We start from the raw sequence: 21,490 nt of genomic DNA on the forward strand, positions 1-21,490 counted from the left end.
AAAATAGTGTATTTTCTAAAAATAACTAAAAAGTAAAATAGTGTACTTTGTTTGACTTATTTGAATACTTAATTATTACACCACTAATTATTATTATTTTCATGTTACAGTATAATATGAAAAAATAATAGAATTAAAATTAAACGTCAGTAAATTAATTAATTTTTTAAAATTAATTAATCAAATTAATTTCTAAAATGACAATCACAAAATAATCATAATTTTAATGTTTAGAATGTACTTGACGTATTGGCATCAAATTATCAATATTTGCCTACGGCTTTGTCAGGAATAACCACAAATATCTCCTTTATGTGATATTCAATCTGCTTCTGTTTTTGTCAAAAGGTTCTTTACGAAACTAAAACTTATTTTTAACAAGATATGACAGGAGAAACACTATCAAAAGCTTTATTGTAATCCCCCGCAATTTAGGCATTTTTGGGACAATTCTGCCAGCATCCCAAACATTTGATACCCTCTTTTTAAATCCAACCTTTAGCTCTTCATTAGTTCCAAGCTCGAGTAGTTTCTCTTGTAGTAGTATCACAATCGAGCTCGAGTAGTTCCTTTTGTAGTATTATCACTATTGAGCTCGAGTAGTATCACAATCACAAGTTCGAGTAGTTCCTCTTGTAGTATTATCACAATTGAGCTCGAGTAGTTCCTTTTGTAGTATTATCACTATTGAGCTCGAGTAGTATCACAATCACAAGTTCGAGTAGTTCCTCTTGTAGTATTATCACAATTGAGCTCGAGTAGTTCCTTTTGTAGTATTATCACTATTGAGCTCGAGTAGTATCACAATCACAAGTTCGAGTAGTTCCTCTTGTAGTATTATCACAATTGAGCTCGAGTAGTATCACAATCGCAAGTTCGAGTAGTTCCTCTTGTAGTAGTATCACAATCGAGCTCGAGTAATATCACAATCACAAGCTCGAGTAGTTCCTCTTGTAGTACTATCACAATCGAGCTCGAGTAGTATCACAATCACAAGCTCGAGTAGTTCCATTTGTAGTAGTATCACAATCTCCACTTCTGTTTCATCAAACAGATTTAGGATCTGTGGTGGTAGTTCCATCGTTAGAGTATCTTCAAATCGGATTTTGAAGTTGTTAAATAAAAACAGACAAACTTTTTCAACTGAAAATAAGGAGCAACATTAAAAGCTAAAACGAACTGACATTGTTTTGTATGTGTGGTGGGTTGCCCCTCTTAAATAAGTCGCTCTTTGCGCTAAAGTATCTTAGAAATTTTAAGAAAGATTATTATTCTAGTTAAACGATCCTTGTGTTTCAGCAGTCATTCTTTGGTAATTGGAACTAAAAGTCTAACTATAGCGTAAAGTGGAAATATTGAAAAAGGTGAAAACGCCCTCGTATACAAAATAATTTCTGTTCCTTTAATTTTAATGTTGCTCCTTAATTTCAGCTGAAAAACTTGTTTTTTTTATTATTTAACTTCTCATTGTCTTCCAAATAATGCTAGGAAATCCTACTCCCCTCAACGAAAAAATCTCTCTTCCCAAAGAAAATTCCTTAAAATAAAGTTTCTTCCGCGTAAAATACCCCCCCCCCTTCCTCCTGAAAAGCTACCCCTAACGATTCCATTCTCGCTATAAAAAAAATCTCCATAAAATTTTCTACAGACGATACTGCCGTAAAAATTCTCCTTAGCTTACTTTCTTAAGAAATTTGAAAGTCGTTAAGTTCTGATCGTCTTTCAAATCACGTTGGAAATATACCCTCTGTGAACTTTATTCCTGGAAATCACCCTCCATTCCCTCTGGTGAAAAGTTGCACCTGTGGAAAATTTCCCATATGGACAATGACGCATCCATAATGTTTCTTCTGGCAAAAAAATATATTTTTCTTCCTGTACATTTTTGTATGACAAAGCTTGTCATCTCTACATTAAAGTTCTCTGCTATTGAATTTGACGTTTATGATTTTCATTGAAATTTCTTCAAGTTTTGTTAGAATTTCCCTCTTTTATCCAAAATTTGGCTAATTTTCTCAGGTTCGTAACTTTTGATGCAAAACATTATTCTTAATGTACTTCATATATTTTGAATCAGCATAAAAATTTGACTCTTTTGATGTGTCTTGCTATACAGACTCCTTTCTCCAGAGCTTTGGTGATTATTGAGCTGCTCCTTACTTACAGTTTGTTATCACGAACTGTTTGATCATGGTGCGCAATTATATGTTCAACGTCTGTCTGAGTATGTATGTCCGCCTCACCAAGACATTCTTCCGCTGACAATGTTTAAAACCAGGAAAATGTGTGCTGCCTAATATTTTGCTTCATAAATTTCAGTTTTCCAGGAAAAGTTGAAATTTTTTTTTACTTGCACTTTTCGACAACCTTTATTTTTTAAATTGAGACTGTTCCCTTGTAATTATAAGGTAAGGTCATTCAATCTTTGGACAAATCTGTCAAATTTGCGATGTCTAATTTTTATTTCATCAGGCTTTCTTTTAAATCTCAATCTTTACTTTCCAGAAACTCTAAAACTAATTCAAAAATTGTTAAATTTTTTTAACTTGCACTTTTCGACAACCTTTATTTTTTAAATTGAGACTGTTCCCTTGTAATTATTAGGTAAGGTCATTCAATCTTTGGACAAATTAGTCAAATATGCGATGTTTAATTTTTATTTCATCAGACTTTATTTTAAATCTGAATCTTTAATTCTCAAAACTCCAAAACTAATTCAAAAATTGAAAAAAAAATTTTAACTTGCACTTTTCGACAGCCTTTACTTTTTAAACTATGACTGTTCCCTTGTAATTATAAGGTAAGGTCATTCAATCTTCGGACAAATCTGTCAAATATGCGATGTCTAATTTTGATATCATCCGGCTTTCTGAATCTTTACTTTCCAGAAACTCTAAAACTAATTCAAAAATTGATTAATTTTTTTTTTAAACTTTCACATTTCGACAACCAGCGTACTTCAATAGAGAAGGGGAATCATTAGGAGTGTTCCTCATTGTCATCATTGTGAAAATAAACGCATATTCAATGCATAGCTTCTTATTTTGTTGATTGCATTAATCACAACTTTAAACTGCTGGTGCAATGTATTTTTCAAGTTTCTCGCTTCTAGATTTTTCCAGTGGATCACATAGTGAGCCTTCTCTGATAGGTGAAGTCAAGCTTAAATTTTAATTCTTCACTAACTAAAATAGATAGATTTCCGTGAACCCCCGCTCACGAATTGTGAATCCCTGTTATTTTGTCATGCCAACGTAGACCTTTGTCGAGTCTTCCGTGGACTCCGGGGGTCCACCTGGACTACATAGGGATCACTTATTTAGAGCCTTAGTTTTGAAAAAAACAAAATTTTTTTTGTGTGAATGGCGTTTCATTCGTATGCATATAAAGCAAAAAAAGCATGATAGTATTGAAATGACGTCATAACTGGTATAAAACGTGTTGTATTCATACAAAACTTGTTGTTAGCATAAATAATGCCAAGCGGATAGCCTGACAAAATATACCGAGTTAATGGCCATTTGAGATTCCTTCAGGTGAATAAATGTAAATTTTTGGAAACAAAATTTAAATACCATAGGTGGGGGCGGAGCATCAAGATTTTAGAAATGCCTGGGTTGAGCTTGGCCTAAAATTGGTTGGTAGCCGGTTTAAAGGCTTAATTTTGGAGAAAAATCACATTTGTATGCATGTCTGTTAATTCTGTTTCCATTATTAATGTTAACAAGCCTGCGTAGTGAAATGGATAGTGAATCGGACTTCTAAGGCCCGACTTCTAATCGGACTTCTAAGGCCCGAGTGATGCAGATCCAACTCTTGCAGTAGTCGAGTTTTTCTTTGAATTGCTTTTCCATAGTAAGTTTTTCTCAAAATATATTATGCCTGACTTGCAATAGTCGAGTATTTCTTTTAATTGTTTTTCCACAGTAAAATTTTTCCGAAATTTTTATGTGAATCACATCACAAATATTTGGAATGGTCATAATAAGTTTCGATGAAGATGGGTGACTGTGCTAAATTTTTTCAATCACATTGCAATTTCATTTTATTTTCGATAGCATAGAATAATGTGTCGGGATAGAAATGCAAAGGAATGTCTTTCTTTTCATCAAGCGAAGCTCTGTTACCTGGTACCTCTTATTTGTTTAATGTAGCTCTCAAACCTGAATTAGTCAGCGTTAAAACCCCCTCGAGATGAGTGTTAACTTAGAAAATATTCCTAGTTCGAAACCAGGTGTAAATTGAGCAAGCATTGAATAAATCTTCCTGTTCTTAGTTCGAAAAACGCCACGTCTATCCAACCCTTAATTTGTAGCACATCCTTTCATCTATTAGTGTCTGGTAAACCGGTTTGTTAACCAACTCAACAAAGGGTTTTACATCATTCTAGAATTCCAGTCATTGATGGCAACACTGTTGTACGTCTCACATGGAATGGATCAGTCTCCATATCGTCATCTTTTGGACCCGTTTCTTTGGGCAGATGTCTCTGAGACTTTTATGCGAGATGCTTGTACACTTCTTGGACTAAGTATTGACAGTCCATTAGCTGTTTGGTAAGTTTGTTTTCTTTTTTTCGGAAAACAAGGCCGTATCCATTGGGGGTGGGGGGCGTTTGTTTGTAGCCCGCCTTAAAACAAATCCTTTTGTAACCCCGCCCCCGAAAAAAATCTTAGATACAGCTCTTTCAGAAAATATTATGTCCAAGGGCCTCTTAACTTAACTAGTAGAATAAACATGTTGATAAAAGGTATAAGTGGCAAAACCCATTTAGGCTAAATATTTATAATTGAGATATTTTTGTTGAAACGATACATATTACATTTACTTGAAATATGCGCTTGTTAATCACGACACATTCCGCCGTTAGCTGTTTTTTTTTGGGTGGGGGGGAGTTGATTCAGAAGGTGGTTTCTGAGGCATGCGTGCCTCTACCCCGAAAGATCGAAAGTTTCTCTGACTATAGGAATTAGAGGACCGAAAATTACCGATGGGGGATCAAGTTTTGTTGATGCCCCTCCCCCCTGAAACATTAATTCTATTTCTGGCCGTTTTTGTTCTCTGTGATGAATGTAAATATTTTTGACGGATGGGTGATGGCTGGTGGTATATATCTAATGAGGTAGATAGACAGAGAGACAGACAGACAAAAAGAGAATGAGAAAGAGAGCGAAAAAAAGATATTGATAAAAAATCAAACAGTCCGTGGTAACGAACTGTAGTAAGGAGCGACCCGGCTCAATAGTAAACGAAACTCTAAAAATCGGAATTTTGATGCTAAAATATACATCAAAAGAATCGGATTTTCATGCTGATTTTAAAAATATAAGTTTCATCAAATTTAATCTTTGTCATCAAAAGTTACGAGCCTGAGAAAATTTGCCATATTTTGGAAATTAGGGGAAAACATCCCGTAAAATTCATAGAATCTTAACGGAAATCACACCATCGCATTCGGCGTATCAGAGAACCCTATAGCACAAATTTCAAGCTCCTATCTACAAAAATGTGGAATTTCGTATTTTTTGCCAGAAGGCAAATCACGGGTGCGTGTTTATTTGTTTTTTTGTTTTTTTGTTGTTTTTTTCCCAGGGGTCATCGTATCGACCAAGTGGTCCTAGAGTGTCGTAAGAGGGCTCATTCTAACGGAAATGAAAAACTCTAGTGCCCTTTTTAAGTGACCGAAAATATTTGGAGGGCACCTAGGCCCCCTCCCACGATCATATTTTTCCAAAGTCAACGGATCAAAATTTTAAGATAGCCATTTTGTTCCGCATAAATGACTTACTCCCCCACAGTCCCTGGGAGAGGGGCTACAAGTTACAAACTTTGACCAGTGTTTAAATATAATAATGGTTATTGGGAAGTGTACAGACGTTTTCAGGGGGATTTTTTTTGGTTTTGGGGGTGGGGCTGAGGGGAGCGGGCTATGTGGGAGGGTCTTTCCTTGGAGAAATATGTCATGGGGGAAGAGAAATTCAATGAAAACGGCGCAGGATTTTCTAAAACTACTATAAAAAAAAACAATGAAAAAATAAACATGAAAAAGTTTTTTCAATTGAAAGTAAGGAGTAGCATTGAAACTTAAAACGAACAGAGATTATTATGCATATGAGGGGTTCTAAAAATACTTTAGTATAAAGAGCGAGGTATTTAGGAGGAGATAAATACCTCGCTTTTGTGCTAAAGTATTTTTAGTAATTTCAACTATTTACTCTACGGCCTTTCTGATTCAGGGGTTATTCTTAAAGAATTGGGACAAAACTTGCGATTTAGTGTAAAGAGCGAGGCATTAACGAGGGTACAACCCCCCCCCCTAATATACCTAATAAAAATATAAGAATATAAAAGTATGTTACGTAAGTTAATTCTTCAGTTACGCATATTTTTTACTAATAGAAAAGTTCGTTAAAAATTAAAAGTTATTGTTGCCTTTTTTATGTAACCGAAAAATTTGAGGGCAACTAGGCCTCCTTCTCCACCCCTTATTTCTCAAAATCGTCTGATCAAAACTAAGAGAAAGCCATTTAGCCAAAAAAGGAATTAATATGCAAATTTCATTTTAATAATTTATGTGTGGAGAGCCAAAATCAAACATGCATTAATTCAAAAACGTTCAGAAATTAAATAAAAAAAACTAGTTTTTTTTAACTTTAAGTAAGGAGCGACATTAAAACTTAAAACGAACAGAAATTACTCTGTATACGAAATGGGTTGTCCCCTCCTCAGCGCCTCGCTCTTTACGCTAAAGCTTTTAATTGTTTTAAAAAGTAGAATTGTGGCAAAGAGTCAAACTTTAGCGTAAAAGAGCGAGGCGTTGAAGAGGGGACAACCCATTCGTACACGGAGTAATTTCTGTTCGTTTTAAGTTTTAATGTCGCTCCTTACTTACAGTTAAAAAACTAGTTTTTTTTATATTTAATAACGTTTTGAATCGAAACTTACCTGAATTCTCTAATAGGTGTGCAATGCAAAAATTCGAACAAAACTGAAAAATCGGACAAGAGATTTCAATAAAGAGACTGATTGTCCATATCTTAAAGGAAGCTTACAGTCTTTTGGCTTGAAAGTGGTTGCAATCACTATATTCTACGAAAGGTTTTTTTTCCTCCTCTGTTAGCGGGGCGCTGGAACATCATAGAGAGCTGTTTAATGGTTCATTAAAAAAAAATGCCAAATCTAATGTCTTTTGTAACTAACAATAAAATAATAATATTTAAAAAAATCTGTTTTTTTATATGAAAAACTGCATTTCAGTATACAAGGTGATGAATACGTTATAGCCACAGGGTATAACCTCTGCTAATGCATAAGATATTTGAGAGGTATTTGCGATAAAAAATACCTTGCTGCTACTGAATTAAGTAACAGCGTAATTGAATAACCATAATAAGTCAGTACTTCGTTATAGTAATTACATATAGTAAAGAATGAACTCTAGCCCATAGCAACAGAAATATTAAAATAAATCATCATACGCATATATAATATAACGAAAACATCTTTTAATTGTTGCTTCTCTGGGGTATGGTGTCATATTTGTTTGATTTCCCTGCCTGATTTCTTATGGCTTCTCTTTATATATGGCTCCTCTTTATAAGAAAAGCCATAGGCTTTTTCATGTGTGTAATTATCTTTGAAAAAGAAAATGACTAAAAAAGAAAAGTTTGAAGCATCGAAATTGACACGATTTTGTATGGCTCCTCTTTATATATGGCTCCTCTTATGGCTTTCTTATGACTCCTCTTTATAAGAGGAGTCATGTGTAATTATCTTTGAAAAAGAAAATGTCTAAAAAAGAACACCTTGAAGCCTCAAACTTTACAAGATTTCTTATGGCTCTTCTTATGGCTTTCTTATGACTTCTCTTTGTAAGAGGAGCCATTTCTAATTATCTTTGAAAAAGAAAAGACTAAAATAGAACAACTTGAAGCATCAAATTTTACAAGATTTCTAATGGCTTCTCTGATTTCTTATGGCTCCTCTTTATATGACTCCTCTTATGGCTTTCGTATGACTCTTCTTTATAAGAAGAGCCATATATAGTTATCTTTGAAAAAATGACTAAAAAAGAACAGCTTGAAGCATCAAACCTTACAAGATTTCTTATGGCTCCTCTTATGGCTTTCTTATGACTCCTCTTTATAAGAGGAGTTATGTGTAATTATCTTTGAAAAAGAAAATGACTAAAAAAGGACAGCTTGAAGCATCAAACTTTACAAGATTTCTTATGGCTCCTCTTTATATATGGCTTTCTTACGACTCCTCTTTATAAGAGGAGTTATGTGTAATTATCTTTGAAAAAAGAAAATGACTAAAAAAGAACAGCTTGAAGCATCTAACTTTACAAGATTTCTTATGGCTCCTCTTATGACTTTTCTTATGACTCCTCTTTATAAGAGGAGCTGTGTAATTATCTTTGAAAAAGAAAATGACTAAAAAAGAACAGCTTGAAGCATCAAACTTTACAGTATTTCTTATGGCTCCTCTTTATATATTGCTCCTCTCATGGCTTTCTCATGACTCCTCTTTATAAGAGGAGTTATGTGTAATTATCTTTGAAAAAGAAAATGACTAAAAAAGAACAACTTGAAGCATCAAACTTTACAAGATTTCTTATGGCTCCTCTGATTTGAACCATCAAACTTTACAAGATTTGTTATGACTCCTCTTTATATATGGCTCCTCTTGTGGCTTTCTTATGACTCCTCTTCATAAGAGGAGTTATGTGTAATTATCTTTGAAAAAGAAAATGACTAAAAAAGAACACCTTGAAGCATCAAACTTTACAAGATTTCTTATGGCTCCTCTGATTTCGTATGGCTTCTCCTATGGCTTTTTTATGACTCCTCTTTAAAAGAGGAGCCATGTGTAATTATCTTTGATAAAGATAATGACTAAAAAAGTTTACAAAAAACTTTACAAGTTTACAAATTTTACAAGATTTCTTATGGGTCCTCCGATTTTTTTATGGCTCCTCTTATGGCTTTCTTATGACTTCTCTTTATAAGAGGAGCCATGTCTTATTATCTTTGAAAAAAAATGACTAAAAAAGAACAGCTTGAAGCATCAATCTTTACAAGATTTCTAATGGCTCCTCTTTATATATGACTCCTCTTATGGCTTTCTTATGACACCTCTTTATAAGAAGAGCCATATATAGTTATCTTTGAAAAAAAAATGACTAAAAAAGAACAGCTTGAAGCATCAAACCTAACAAGATTTCCTATGGCTCCTCTGATTTCTTATGGCTGCTCTTTATATATGGCTTTCTTATAACTCCTCTTTATAACAGGAGTTATGTGTCATTATCTTTGAAAAAGAAAATCACTAAAAAAGAACAGCTTGAAGCATCAAACTTTACAAGATTTCTAATGGCTCCTCTGATTTCTTATGGCTCCTCTTTATATATGACTCCTCTTATGGCTTTCTTATGACACCTCTTTATAAGAAGATCCATATATAGTTATCTTTAAAAAAAATGACTAAAAAAGAACAGCTTGACATCAAACCTAACTAGATTTTCTATGGCTTCTCTGATTTCTTATGGCTGCTCTTTATATATGTCTTCCTTATGACTCCTCTTTATAACAGGAGTTATGTGTTATTATCTTTGAAAAAGAAAATCACTAAAAAAGAACAGCTTGAAGCATTAAACTTTACAAGATTTCCTATGGATCCTCTGATTTCTTATGGCTGCTCTTTATGTATGGCTTTCTTATGACTCCTCTTATAACAGGAATTATGTGTTATTATCTTTGAAAAAGAAAATCACTAAAAAAGAACAGCTTGAAGCTTTAAACTTTACAAGATTTCTAATGGCTCCTCTGATTTCTTGTAGCTCCTCTTTATATATGCCTCCTCTTATGGCTTTTTTATGGCTCTTCTTTATAAGAGGAGCCATGTGTAATTATCATAGAAAAAGAAAATGACTAAAAAAGAACAGATTGAAGCATCAAACTTTACAAGATTTCTTATGGCTCCTCTGATTTCGTAAGACTTCTCTTATGGCTTTTTTCGTGACTTGTCTTTATAAGAGGAGCCATGCCTAATTATTTTTGAAAAAGAAAATGACTAAGAAAGAACAGCTTGAAGCATCAAACTTTACAAGATTTCTTCTGCCTCCTCTGATTTCTTATGGCTCCTCTTATGGCTTTCTCATGAGTTCTCTTTATAAGAGGGGCCATGTCTAACTATCTTTGAAAAAGAAAATGACTAAAAAAGAACAGCTTGAAGCATCAAACTTTACAAGATTTTTTTATGGCTCCTCTTATGGCTTTCTTATGACTCCTCTTTATAAGAGGAGTCATGTGTAATTATCTTTGAAAATTAAAGACTACAAAAGAACAGCTTGAAGCATCAAATTTTACAAGACTAACCGAAAAGCCAAAGCAAATCAAGAACAGAACATAAGGCAGCGTCAATATGACTGTCTAGTAAAGGGCATATAGTAAAGAAATGAATATAAGGCACCATCAAAATTCGGGATCATAGGACAAATTAATGCGCTGAAAGTCGAGGGTGCGTACAAAGAACTAAGTGCTTATGTAGTAATACTAAAGAGCAAACTCTAGCCGTAGTAAGTGAAATAATAAAATGAATCTTCATATACAGGATGGTGTAACACGCTCATTTTTTGACAAAGTTTTATGTAAATATACCAGTATTCAGTGCTAAATGTAAATACTGAATTTACTAAAGTTTAAAATTTTCCCAAACAAAGCTTTTTAAATTCAAAAACATCTGACTGATTCTGTTTCCTAATTCCAATTTTTTTTTTTGGATGTAATATTATGGCTAACAAAATATACATAGATTATTATTGAGGCAAAATTGAGGCGTATTAGAGCGTTAAATGTTATTATACATTGCTAATTAACAATTACTGCAGTACAGTGGCTACGAGGCTGTCCTCTGGCGAAGGAGGATTGGAGTTCCAAGTAATGAAGTCCTTCTTCTTGATTAGTTGTCGTTTTTATGGCACTTGGTATTAATAAAGTGACATATAGCGATCGCAAATTCTGTCAGTCTGTCTGTCCCGATTTTGCTACTTTAGGCACTTCCAGGTAAGCTAGGACGATGAAATTTGGCAGGCGTATCAGAGACCGGACCATATTATTTTGGAAATAGTCGTTTTCGCGGTTTGATGATCTGGGGGGGGGAGTGGGGGGTCGGTTAATTCGGAAAAAAATGAAGTATTTTTAACTTACGAAGGGGTGATGGGATCGTATTGAAATTTGATGATTGGAAGGATATCGTATTTCAGGGCTCTTATTTTAAATTTCGACCAGATCTGGTGACATTGGGGGGAGTTGGGCGGGGGACCTAAAATCTTGGAAAACGCTTAGAATGGAGAGATCGGGATGAAACTTGGTGGGAAAAACAAGCAGAAGTCCTAGATATGTGGTTGACATAATCGGAACGGATTTGCTCTGTTTGGAGGAGTTGGGGAGGGGGGGTTAATTCTGAAAATTAGAAAAAATGAGGTATTTTTAACTTACGAAGGAGTGATCGGAGCTTAATGAAATTTGAAGTTTGGACTAATATCGTGTCTCAGAGCTCTTATTTTAAATCCTGACTGGATCTGGTGACATTGGGGGGAATTGAGGGGGGGGAACCTAAAATCTTGGAAAACGCTTAGAGTTGAGGGATTGGGATGAAACTTGGCGGGGAAAATAAGCACAAGTCCTAGATACGTGATTGACATACCCAGAACGGATTCGCTCTCTTTGGGGGAGTTAGGGGGGATTATTCTGAAAAATTAGAAAAAATGAGGTATTTTTAACTTACGAAGGAGGGATCGGATCTTAATGAAATTTGATTTTGGAAGGATAATCGTGTCTCAGAACTCTTATTTTAAATCCCGAGCAGATCCGGTGACATTGGGGGATTTTTTTTTTTTGGGGGGGGGGGGCTAAAATCGTGGAATACGCTTAGAGTGGAGGGATCGGTATGAGATTTGGTGGTAAAAATAATCGTAAGTCCTAGATACGTGATTGAAATAACAGGAACCGATCCGCTCTCTTTGGGGGAATTGGGGGAGGAGGGTTAGTTCTGAAATATAAAAAAATGAGATATTTTTAACTTACGAAGGAGTGATCGGATCTTAATGAAATTTGATATTTAGAAGGATATCGTGTCTCAGAGCTCTTTTTTTAAATACTGACCGGATCTGGTGAAGGGGCAGCTGGTGGGGGGGCCTAAAATCTTGGAAAACACTTAGAGTGGAGGGATCGGGATGAAACCTGATGGGACAAATAAGCCAAGTCCTAAATACGGTATTTACATAGCCGAAACGGATCTGGTCTCTTTGGGGGAGTTGGGTGGAGGGTTAATTCTAAAAAATTAGAAAAAATGAGGTATTTTTGACTTACGGAAGAGTGATCGTATCTTAATGAAATTTCATATTTAGAAGGACCTCGAAACTCAGGTCTCTTATTGTAAATCCCGACCGGATCCAGTGTCATTAGGGGGGGGGGGAATCTTGGAAAATGCTTAAAGCGGAGAGATCAGGATGAAACTCGGTGGGAAGAATAAGCACAAGTCCAAGATAGGTGACTGACATAACCAGACCAGATCCGCTCTCTTTGGTGGAGTTGGGGGGGGGGGGAGTAATTCGGAAAAATTAGAAAAAGTGAGGTATTTTTAACATATGAACGGTTGATCAGATCCTAATGAAATTTAATATCTAGAAGGATCTTATGCTTTAGAAGTCTCATTTTAAATCTTGACCAGATCCGGGGACATCAAAGGGCGTTGGAGGGGGAAACCAGAATTCTTGGAAAACGTGAAAATCAAGGTATCTTACGAATGGGTGATCGGATCTTAATGAAACTTGATATATAGAAGAATCTTATTTCGCAGATGCTCCATTTCCAATTCGAATCGGACCCGGGGACCTAGAGGGTTGGAGGGGGAAACAGAAATCTTGGAAAACCCTTAGAGTGGAGAGATCGAGATGAAACTTGATGGGAAGAATAAGCACAAGTTATAGATACGAAATTAACATAGTTTGTATGGATCCATTCTCTTTGTGGAAACTGGGGGTTGTTAATTTGGAAAAATCAGAAAAATTGACGTATTTTTAACTTGAACCTGTGACCGGATCTTAATGAAATTTGATTTTTAGAATGAACTCATGTATCAGAGCTCTTATTTCAAATCCCAATCAGATCTTTTGACATTGGGGGAATTGGGAGGGGGAAACCGTAAATTTTGGAAAACGTTTATAAATGTCTTAGATACGCGATTGACGTAATCGGACTGGATCCGCTCTCTTTGGTGAAGTTAGGTGGTGGGGTTCAGTGCTTTGGCGAGTTTGGTGCTTCTGGACGTGCTAGGACGATGAAAATCGGTATGCGTGTCAGGGAGCTGCACAAATTGACTTGATAAAGTCGTTTTTCCCGATTCGACCATCTGGGGGGCTGAAGGGAGAGGAAAAATTAGAAAAATTGAGATATTTTTAACTTACGAGTGGGTGATCGGATCTTAATGAATTTTGATATTTAGAATGACTTGTGACTCAGAGCTCTTATTTTAAATCCCAACCGACATTACGCCTCTGATTTTCCTTTTAAAGCAATCTATTGATTCTTAGAATTTTGCCGGAGCTCATACCATATGAGTTCTTGGCTCTTAGCTCTTCCGACCTCGTCACAAGTGCCATACGAGCTCTTAGCTCTTGTCTATTTTTGTCTTATTAAAATACAGCTCGTGGGACCACTAACACTGGATGCCACCAAGAAAGCGACAGTATGAATGCTATTCAATATGTTGGAAAAGAAGTTTATGTTCTATCTTCCCCAACATCTAGTGTACTGCCGCTCCAAGTCTCCAAGTGATTGCTAGCGCAAACATATGCATACCTATTTGTGTACCAAAAATTTTGCAAGACCATAACTATCAAACAGTTCGTGGTAACGAACTGTAGTAAGGAGTGACTCGGCCCAATAGTAACCGAAACTCTAAAAAAACAGGATTTTGATACCAATAGTTACATCAAAAGAGTCGCATTTTAATGCTGATTTTAAATAACTTTCATCTAGTTCAGTCTTACCCATCAAAAGCTACGAGCCTGAGAAAATTTGCCTTATTTTAGAAAATAGGGGTAAACACCCCCTAAAAGTCATAGAATCTTAACAAAAATCACACCATCAGATTCAGCGTATCAGAGAACCCTACTGCGGAAGTTTCAAGCTCCTATCTACAGAAATGTGGAATTTTGCTGTTTTTGCCTGAAGACAGATTACGGATGCGTGTTTATTTGTTGTTGTTTTTTCCCCCAGGGGTGATCGCATCGACCCAGTGGTCCTAGAATGTTGCGAGAGGGCTAATTCTAGCGGAAATTAAAAGTTCTAGTGCCCTTTTGAAGTGAATAAAAAAGTCCCCGGGGGAAACGCTGCAAGTTACAAACTTTGACCATTGTTCAAACAGTTCGTGGTAACGAACTGTAGTAAGGAGCGACCCGGCTCAGTAGTAAACGAAACTAAAACAAAACGGAATTTTGATAATAAAAGATAATTACTCCGTGTATGACAGGGGCTGCTCCCTTCTCAACGCCCCGCTCTTTACGCTAAACTTTTTTTTACTGTTTAATAAAGTAGAATTGAGAGAAAGAGTCAAACTTTAGCGTAAAGAGCGGGGCGTTGAGAAGGGAGCAGCCCCTTTCATACACAGAGTAATTTATGTTCGTTTTAAGTTTTAATATGGCTCCTTACTTTCAGTTAAAAAAACAAGTCGTTTTTTTATTTAATTACATATAGTAATGGTTATTATGAAGTGTACAGATGTTTTCAGGGTTTTTTTCGCGTTGGGTTGGGGGTTGGTCGGGGGGGGGGGGGTTACGTAGGAGTTTCTTTCCAGGGAGGAATTTATCATGAGAAAAGAGAATCTCCATGAAGGGGGCGCAGGATTTTCTACCATTATTTAAAAAAAGAGAAAATAAATAATTTTTTTCACCTGGAAGTAATGAGTAGCATTAAAACTTAAAACGAACATAAAATATCACATATATAAGGGGTTTTGTCTCCGCAACAATGCCTTGCTCTTTATGCCAAACTATTTTAGTAATTTCAACTATTTATTCCACGGCCTTTGTGATTCAGGGGTCATTCTTAAAGATTTGGGATAAAAATCAAGCTTTAGCGTAGAGAGCGAGGTATTGACGAGGGGGCAAACCTCCTCACATACGTAATAAAAATACAAAAATATAGAAGTTCGTTACGTAAGTTAATTCTTAAGGTGTGTATGTTTATTACTAACAAAAACGGTCGTACAAAAAATAAAAAATATAGTTGAATTCTTAAGTAGCCGAAAAGTAGAAGGCAACTAAGCATCCTCCTCCACCCCTTTTTTTTTTATCAAAATCGCCCGATCAAAACTATGAGAAAGCCATTTAGCCAAAAAAAAATAATGCAAATTTTGTTTTAAATATTTTTGTGCAGTGAGCCAAAATCAAAACATGCATAGATTCAAAAACGTTCAGAAATTAAATTTAAAAAAAGTTTTTCTAGCTGCAAGTAAGGAGCGACATTAAAACTTAAAACGAACAGAAATTACTCCGTATATGAAAGGGGTCGTCCCCTCCTCAACACCTCACTCTTTATGCTAAAGTTTGACTCTTTGTCACAACTCTACTTTTTAAAACAATAAAAAAAAACTTTAGAGCAAAGATCGAGGTGTTATGGAGGGGAGAACCCCTTTCATATACGGAATAATCTCTGTTCGTTTTAAGTTTTAATGTCGCTCCTTACTTGCAGTTAAAAAACTTTTTTTTATTTAGTTGCATCCAAAAATCGCCAAGAACAATAAAAATGAATGAAATCAAGTTAAACCAAAATATCTTGCAAAACTTGACCAATAAGAGGCACTGAATGAAAAGAAAAAATAATCAGTTTGAAAATGTTGTTGATGATTTACGCCACAAAAATATGATCGGTGATAGCTTCTCCAGGGAAAACTACATGGTGTTTCTCAAGAGTTGGTTTAAAGGTGTTTGAGCGGAGAAGGGGAAACAAAATACCCAGAAATTCTAAAAGCATGGGCTTTAACTCTTCATTTTTACTCCCCTAAGGCACATGAGTGTGTCAGGAAAAGTTCTTCGACGTAATACCTTAATTTAGGTTTTTTTTTCCCCAAGACCAAACTGCCTTTCCATAGCGAACAAATGGATTCAACAACATTTCTTACGCAAATAGAAGACAAAGAAGATTTTGCCACTTTACATTTAGGTAATATTAAAGAAGAAAATTTACAACTCCAGACTTTTGATAAACCGGGTAATTAAACTCCATCAGACAAATCTAGTGAATGAACCAGAAGTAATTATTTTGCTTTGTATACATATGTTAGTTTTAATTTTAATGCTTTAGTATATCTGCTGATGATGATTTCTGTATACAATCGTGTACCAATTATACAAATGGATTGTTTTTTGGAGGAGGGTTGGGCTACAAAAAGAATAATTTTTAAAAACATCAAAAATTTGTTATAGTCATTTGTTACGTTTTTCCCAGTCGGACAATAATTTCGGGAAGGGGGGATTTATACTCCCCTAACTGGATACGACCTTGAACCTAGCGTCAGCTATTATGTAAAAAAAGAAAGCTTAAAAATAACGGATAACAGCTTAGACAAAATATTGACTCAATTAAAGAAACGGAAGTGACTGGTATGTGTGAATCTGCTTGATGATCAGCCATTCAATAATTAATTTAAGTTGTCAATAATTTTAATTGATAAATTAAATCAAATTATTTAATTTAAGTTGTCTGTTTATATTCAAGTTCATTTATTAATAATATATGCACAACAATAAATTACATGAAAATAGATACACACACCGCAATGCATGGTCTGAGGGAATGAAGCAATGAAGAGTAAAACGGGACCCGACGGGTTTTAACAGTGTTAGTCACCTCAAATCAAATGGGACTCTACAGACCCTGCAAATCACAATAAAAGAAAGAGGGGACACCACTTTTTTACAGCTAGCTCAAAAATATATATAACAGCACCCATATTTAACCAACTTAAGCAAAATTCATCGTATAAAAGAGCCTTACTGTAGAGTAGGGGAAATTTTATACAGGAGGAATTTGCCAGAATTTCTATACGAAATTCTTTTTATATATCTTGCTTTCTCTGTACCGACTCAATGTTATGCAAGGAGTTTTTAAGGGTATTTTTCTGGGGTAAATTTTCACGGGGATTGAATTGTCAAGAGGATACGTCCGGGGGGATGGGGATTTTTTCGTCAAGGTTGGGCCAGATTTCCTAGATTATTAAAAAAAGGTAAGAAATTAGATAAAAAATCACATTTTTCTACTGAAAGTATGGAGTAACATTAAAAATTAAAACGAACAGAAATTATTCCGTGTTTGAGGGGGATTGCCTCCTCAAACTTCACTTTACTAATTTGTGTATGAAAGGGGCTGTTCCCTTCCCAATGCCCCGCTTTTTACGCTAAAGTTTTTTTACTGTTTAATAAACTAGAATTGAGAGAAAGAGTCAAACTTTAGCGTAAAGAGCGGTGCGTTGAGAAGGGAACAGCCCCTTTCATACACGGAGTAATTTCTGTTTGTTTTAAGTTTAATGTCGCTCCGTACTTTCAGTTAAAAAAGCTAGTTTTTATTTATTTAATATTATCAAACAGTTCGTGGTAACGAATGGGCAAACTCAATGGGCAAGTTATGAACTCTGGCCATTGTTTACATGTAGTATTAGTTATTAGGAAGCATACATACGTTTTCAGAGGGAATTTTTCTGTTGAGTGTGTGTGTGGGGGGTGGGGGTTACGTGGGATGATGTTTCCATGGAGGAATTACTTCCGGGTGAAGGAAATTTTCCATTGAGGGGGAGCCGGATTTCCCAGCATTATATAAAAAATGGCTAGAAATTAAGTAAAACAAACATTTTTTTCAACTGAAAGTAAGGAGCAACATTAAAACTTAAAAGAACAGAAATAATTACGTATATGAAGGGTATTACCCCCTCGTCAATACCTCGCTCTTTACGCTTTAGTTTTTTGTATTTTCAAAAGAGCTATTTATTCTAATCAAACGTTGTTTGTGATTCAGGAGTCATTCTTAAAGAATTGAGGAAAAATTAAACTTGAGCGTAAAGAGCGAAGTATTGACGAGGTGGTGACCCCCCTTATATACGTATTGATTTCTGTTCGTTTTAAGTTTTAATGTTGCTCTGTAGAAAAAACATCCTTTTTTATTTAATAAAACTAGAACTGAACTTTATAATAAGCACAACTTTTTCACTAATGAAAATGAAAATATGAGTCCCTACAACCTACTACTTTAAAGATTTTTATAAAAAGGGTAGGAGAATAAGTTATTACAGTTAATTAATTGGTTACGTAAAATCAATTAATTAATTACATTATTTTGATGTTTTAATTAATTGTAAATTATTGTCTATGTTTTTGTTGAATTTCAGTGTGACTGCTGGTTGTGTCTAATACCAATGGCAGTAGTCCTTATAAATATCCGCTTCAAAGACTTATTATACAAACTCTGGAATATAAATGATTGTAAATTACTGTTTTTATAATTTATTTAAACATTATTTGATTTATCAGTTATACTAAAATTGATTAATTAATCATTTTGAAATTAATTAATTAATTTTCATTTTGATATTTTAATGAATAACTGATTGTCTTTTGTTAAATTTCAGTGTGAATGCTGGTTGTGTCACTCTTCCAGCTCTGCTTAGCATAAAACAAGTGATGATGCAGAGACAAGTTCAAGGAATGTGGACCTCCAAAGATGAATTACCGGTACCGAACTCCTTTTATTTCTTTCATTATTATTAATAGTTTATTATACATTTTTAGTATTTCATTTGAATCAATTGTTCAAATTTTGATTGTAAAATAGCAAAACTTTAGTTGAGTTTAATAAAGTAAATTCTTAAAAAGTAAAATTTAATTCAGTAGTTTTATTACTCGGTTGACTTCCTAGTAGTTTAGATTGCTTAAGACAAACTATATGTACTTTTAATTATTTCTTTTTATTTCTTTCATTTTTGATGGGTAGATGTATGACTGCCTTTTCGATTCCAAGTTGTACCCATTTATAGTTTTCTGGATTTTCTGGTGAATTTTTTTCTTTTAGATGCTTGAATATTTATGATGGGTGAGGGGGTGCGATAGGGGAGAAAAAATACAAATCCAAGTAGTTGATAAAAGAAGTAGAGTTTCGTTAAAAAGGAATTTTGAAGGTTATGATTTTGAAAGCGATTCTAAGGATACGTTCCAAATTCCAATTATCATAATATTTTTTATTACCTTCATCATAAAACGGTTCAGAATTACAAATTGAACCATTTTATGTACATCGTGGTAGCTGCAATCTAATAAAGAACAAACCACGGCCCATAGTTACAAAAAAATCAAAAACGCTTTGAAAAACTGTCTAGTGAGGAAAACTTGCCAATTATAGCTAATTCAGGAATGGTAGCTATTATTTCGATTACTCTTTTATGTTTAATTTGAAATTTTTATTTTGTAAATTTTATTTGTAACTTTATTGTAAACTTATTTTATAACTTTATTATTATTTATTGTATAATTATTATATCATTTTATATTTTATTATATAATTATATTATAATTATTTATTATTATTATTTTTTATTATTATTATATTATTATACTATATTATATTACATATTATACTTTTTATTATATTATATTTTATATTATATTATATTTTATATTATATTTTATTATTATATTATACTTTATTATATTATTATTTATAATTATTTTATAATTTTATAACTTTATTGTAATCTTACAATAAATTTATTGTTACAAATTTTATTTGTAAAATTTTATTTTGAAACGAAATTTGTAGACAATTTGAAAAGTAACCTGAAACACCTCGTGAGTGGTGTAGGATGAAGACAAAGTGTACGCCATTGGAATTGTCATGAACAAAAATAGAACCTGTGAAACTTGCAGCCCCCACCTTAAACAACAAGGAGAATCACTTTTTGCTTGGGTGTTGTACCGATGTCTTTTTTTCTTCATCGCTAGTCGGGCACTGGAATATCATGTACAACTATAACTTTAACATCTAATTAACTTTAACTTTAATTTAACTAATAATTTTAACATCTAGTTCTTTCTGCACTTATAATACAAAAATTGACCCAATTCTTTTATTACCTAGATTATTGGAACGGAAATAATAATAAGTTATTATTAATCATAGGCATCATCTACTGAGGAGGTGGGTAGTTGGATCTTTGTCACCTGTGTGTCTTTTAAAGTAAATTTTTATTTTCTCAGATAGCTAAACATTTTTCTTAGTTGGGACGGGTGGGGTATGAGATACCCAAGTGCCTGGTAGCGTAGATTTTAGTTTTTCAAAGCCATTTTTAAATTGTATTTTTCGTATTTTAAACGAATTCAGTATTTATAAATAAGTTACATTTACTTCTACTTACAAATCGACCTAGCGTTTTTTTTTACTCACCCGCCGTCTGGATTTGATAATACGTGTTAATTTATTTAAAGATGTGTTTATTTTTCTTCTTTTCTTTGGGTTCTCTATTCAATTGTTGGTACTTGTCTGTTATAGCACCGACCACTCAAGAAGTGAAGTTAGGTTAGGCCTAATGAAATATACCTAAAAATGATAAAAATATAATACTTTAGAAACGAATTCAGGCTATATATTTGCATATTAGTGGGGGTGGGGACAAAGTATAGCGGGTATGTATGCAAAATGTGTTATTTATAATTATTCAGCATATTATGAAGTAAGAATGATGTTCTAACTTCACACTGTCCAAATACTTTACCCCCACCCCCCTAATGTGCAAATATATAGCCCAAATTATACATTTCCCATCTATTCTGTCACTTCTCTTTGCCTTGTCTCTCGCTAAGCTGAAAGAAACTGACGAAGAAAGCGGTAACAACCAAGTACCCAACGGTTTTTTACTCTTGTTTTACTGTTTTTATTATTTCCTTAATGTGTTGTAATCCGTCAAATAAGACTATTCTAGTTTTGTATGCCGTGTAACGCCCATTGTGGATCTTTTTTTTTTTTTTTTAGATCGAAGTTGATCTTGGGACAAAATGTCGATTTCATTCGATCTTTGCTTGCCCTATTCTGCGACAGCAAAGTACAGAATCGAACCCTCCTACCCGTCTTGTCTGTGGTCATGCCATATCAAAAGACGCCCTTGCACGTTTATCCAATAGCAGGCAAGTGAAGTTAGTTGTTTTCGTTTTTTTCTTTGGATTTTGCCGGCAAATTTGTCATTGACCTTTTATGAAAATAATAGTTTAAATCCAACCGCTATGTCAATACATAAAACAAGCGAAGAAAAAAGTGTTTTTGTTTCTTTCTTTTTATTTTTAATGGCTCTAGTTTAGCCTTTGCTAACTGATTTTGGGTCATGCCCCTTCTAGGCATTTCTAAAATCCCGAAGTCCTGATGTCCCCTCTTGATCTTAAAATTTT

General features: G+C 34.2%; 1 protein-coding gene across 3 annotated transcripts in view; it reads left to right on the plus strand.

Moving 5' to 3' along the window:
* The window catches only part of LOC136024726 (E3 ubiquitin-protein ligase RMND5A-like), a 69,317-nt gene that overhangs the window by 36,369 nt on the left and 11,458 nt on the right, over positions 1 to 21,490 (plus strand). For 2 of the 3 annotated variants that reach the window (XM_065700152.1, XM_065700154.1), the window contains exons 6-8: positions 4,391 to 4,556; positions 18,688 to 18,790; positions 21,081 to 21,241. In XM_065700152.1, the coding sequence (XP_065556224.1) occupies positions 4,391 to 4,556; positions 18,688 to 18,790; positions 21,081 to 21,241 (430 nt within the window). The remainder of the gene's footprint in view (positions 1 to 4,390; positions 4,557 to 18,687; positions 18,791 to 21,080; positions 21,242 to 21,490) is intronic. The other variant, XM_065700153.1, reaches the window with a different exon arrangement.

This window comes from Artemia franciscana, chromosome 3 (assembly GCF_032884065.1).
Source record: "Artemia franciscana chromosome 3, ASM3288406v1, whole genome shotgun sequence".
Taxonomy (NCBI): Eukaryota; Metazoa; Arthropoda; class Branchiopoda; order Anostraca; family Artemiidae; genus Artemia; species Artemia franciscana.